The sequence below is a fragment of the Colobus angolensis genome, unplaced genomic scaffold (assembly GCF_000951035.1).
Source record: "Colobus angolensis palliatus isolate OR3802 unplaced genomic scaffold, Cang.pa_1.0 Scaffold8, whole genome shotgun sequence".
Lineage (NCBI taxonomy): Eukaryota > Metazoa > Chordata > Mammalia > Primates > Cercopithecidae > Colobus > Colobus angolensis.
Window position 1 is genome coordinate 14,827,924 of NW_012121820.1, and position 3,039 is coordinate 14,830,962.

Here is a 3,039-nt window from a genome sequence, read left to right on the forward strand (position 1 = left end):
TCCTGACCTCGTGATCCGCCTGTCTCGGCCTCCCAAAGTGCTGGGATTATAGGCTTGAGCCACTGCGCCCGGCCTCTTTTTAAAATTCTACAGACACACCTCATGCAAACCATTAGACAATCTACTGCAGAGGCAGCAAAACATACAACCATTGGAGCCACATACATAAAAATGGCACAAATTCTAGAGGCTGATGTAAACCACTCATTATCCCCACCCTCTCTTCAACCTCCCTGCTCTCTACCTTAAGATGTCATTGCCAGTGTGAGACTTCAAAGTTGGGTCAGAAACATAATCAGTATTTTCTAGACTAAAGTGCTAAATTACAAGGCTTGAAGCAACATACAGGATTTGAGTCTAAAGCTGACAGCTCTGGCTCTGCCTTCAACACTAATGGAGATGCCTGCAACTGCCCCTACCTTCGAGTGACCAGGGCAAGCTAGGTCCAGATCCCTAAGGAACCAGGATTCCAGATTGTGTGTTGCTGTTAACCCCCAATTCATCCCCTGCAGACCTGGGTCAAGGCTTGAAATCCAGGACTTGCTGACTGTGTTGTCTCAATACAAGTTCAACTTCTGCATTTTAATCTATGGACTACAAGACAGGGGAGGTGACTCCCACCCAAACTGCCTCTAAAAGGAGGCTTTGATAACCAGCTCGTATACACAGATGCGTGCATATCAGAATGCATGGCCATACAGGCTCCCATTGAGAGGAAAAGGCTTTTACCTTTACATGACATGTTGCTTCTCAAGAGTTTAGATTAATAAGCCTTGGACGGGTTAGAAACGTACCTGTAGGAGCCTGTTGCCACGCGGATGCCATCAATCAACGTGAACTTTTCGTGAACCTTCCCAATAATTTTAGTTCCTGACCTTGCATAGTAGATATTTCCTGTGATAGTCCGAACTGTCATCAACTGTTGGTGGGGAGTGGGAGAAATATAAACGAACAATTCAGCAATACTCATCCATTGAGCAAATGATTAGGACAAAAAGGCTGAGTTTACAATTCTCAGATATAATGATTGGCAGATGCGTGGCTTCAGGTTACCATTTAGTGACAGTACATATGGTACACTAGCCAGACAGTTCTCAAGCCTCAAGTGATGTTACGTCTACATTTGGTCCTTCTTCTCATCTGTTCTTTTCTTATATTTACTTTTGAGACCCTTAGTTCATGTGTGTATGCCTTCTTTTCGAACCTTTTTGGGATACTAAACAACAGAATTCGAGAAATGATTCTGAAGCAAAATGTGTGGGATAAAATCATCAAAGAAAACACGCCAGTAATAAAGAATATTTTAACAAAATCTGAAAGAAGCTAAGCTGATTTTCCTCCAACTTGTTTGTTTAATGGCATCACATCAGAGTACCAGTCCATCCTCACTCACCCTCAACACCATAATGGGTATGGAGAAGAGGAACATAGGATAGGTGTTCTCTAGTACAGGCCTGCTGAGGCAGAAACACTCATATCACATGTGGCTTAACGAGCAATGTCACATCTCCTACAAATTCATAATTACCAAAAAGGTACACTGGCGGTGGTATGCTGGGGCGATATATTGCACATGTATGCATAATTATTCCTGTAAAATGACACACATAAATGTATAAACAACGGTATACAAAATACTACAACAATTTGCATTCTCTGCAGCAGACCAGTGGCTCTATATCATTAGAAATCTTACACCTTTAAATTAAATGTGTAAGATTTTTGTTTGACTCATTGATTCCATAAACATAGAGAGCCCCTACTACGTGCCAAGCCCTGAGACAACAGAGATGTAAGGCACGCTCCTTACCTTCAAGGACTAGAATAAGAGAGAGAAACTAATTGAATGATTTGGAAACTACAATAACACATAACAGCATCCAGAGAAATGAAAACCTGTATCCACACAAAACCTCTACACATGTTCACAGCAACTTTATTCATAATAGACAAAAACTGGAAACTATCCAAATGTCCTTCAGTGGCTGAATGGTATAAGATACCATAAATACTCAGCAATGAAAAGGAACAAACTGTTGATACATGCACAACTTGGATGGATTTCAAAAGCACTGTGATGAGGGGAAAAAAGCCAATCTTGAAAGTTACATACTGTATAATTCCATTTATATAATAGACTGTAAATGACAAAATTATAGAAATAGAGAACAAATTAGTGGTTGCTAGGGGTTAAAGAGAGGGGAGTGATGTGACTATATAAAGGAGAAGGAGGAGGGAGATCTTTGTGGTGATGGAAACTGCTGTCTGGATGTGCATGCATAAGATGGCACAAAGCTGTATACACACATTGTACCAATGTCAATTTCCAGGTTTTGACATTGTACCATAAGTTACATAAGATGTAACATTTGGGGAAACTGGGTGAAGGGTACATGAAACTTTTCTGTGCAATCTTTGCAACTTCCGTTAATCTATCAATATTCAAAATAAGCTAAAAATAAAACACAAAACAAAACTATGGTAAGACATAATACCACTTCTGTGGTCTTCTTATCAAATGTGTAATCTGAATTTAACTTTGAGAAAACATCAGACAAACCCAAATTCTACAAAAAATTGGCTAGTTTTTTTTTTTTTTCCTGAGGTGGAGTCTGACTCTGTTGCCTAGGCTGGAGTGCAGTGGCATGATCTCGGCTCACTGCAACCTCCATCTCCCAGGTTCAAGTGATTCTCCTGCCTCAGCATCCCAAGTAGCTGGGACTACAGGCACCTGCCACCAAGCCCAGTTAATTTTTGTGTATTTTTAGTAGAGACGGGGTTTCGCCATGTTGGCCAAGCTGGTCTCAAACTCCTAACCTCAGGTGATCCGCCCACCTCGGCCTCCCAAAGTGCTTGGATTACAGGCGTGAGCCACCATGCCCTGCTAGCTAGTATTCTTTAAAGGTGTCAAGACCCAGCCGGGCACAGTGGCAAATGTCTGTCGTTCCAGCTACTTGGGAGGCTAATTGATTCAAGGGGATCAGTTGAGTCCAGGAGTTCAAGACCAGCCTAGGCAATATAGTGAGACCTCATTTCTTT

General features: G+C 41.6%; 1 protein-coding gene across 1 annotated transcript in view; it reads right to left on the reverse strand.

Annotated features, from left to right (window-relative positions):
- The window catches only part of FAM83D (family with sequence similarity 83, member D), a 25,929-nt gene that overhangs the window by 4,483 nt on the left and 18,407 nt on the right, over positions 1-3,039 (reverse strand). The window contains exon 5 of the mRNA XM_011929206.1: positions 795-919. Within this exon, the coding sequence (XP_011784596.1) occupies positions 795-919 (125 nt within the window). The remainder of the gene's footprint in view (positions 1-794; positions 920-3,039) is intronic.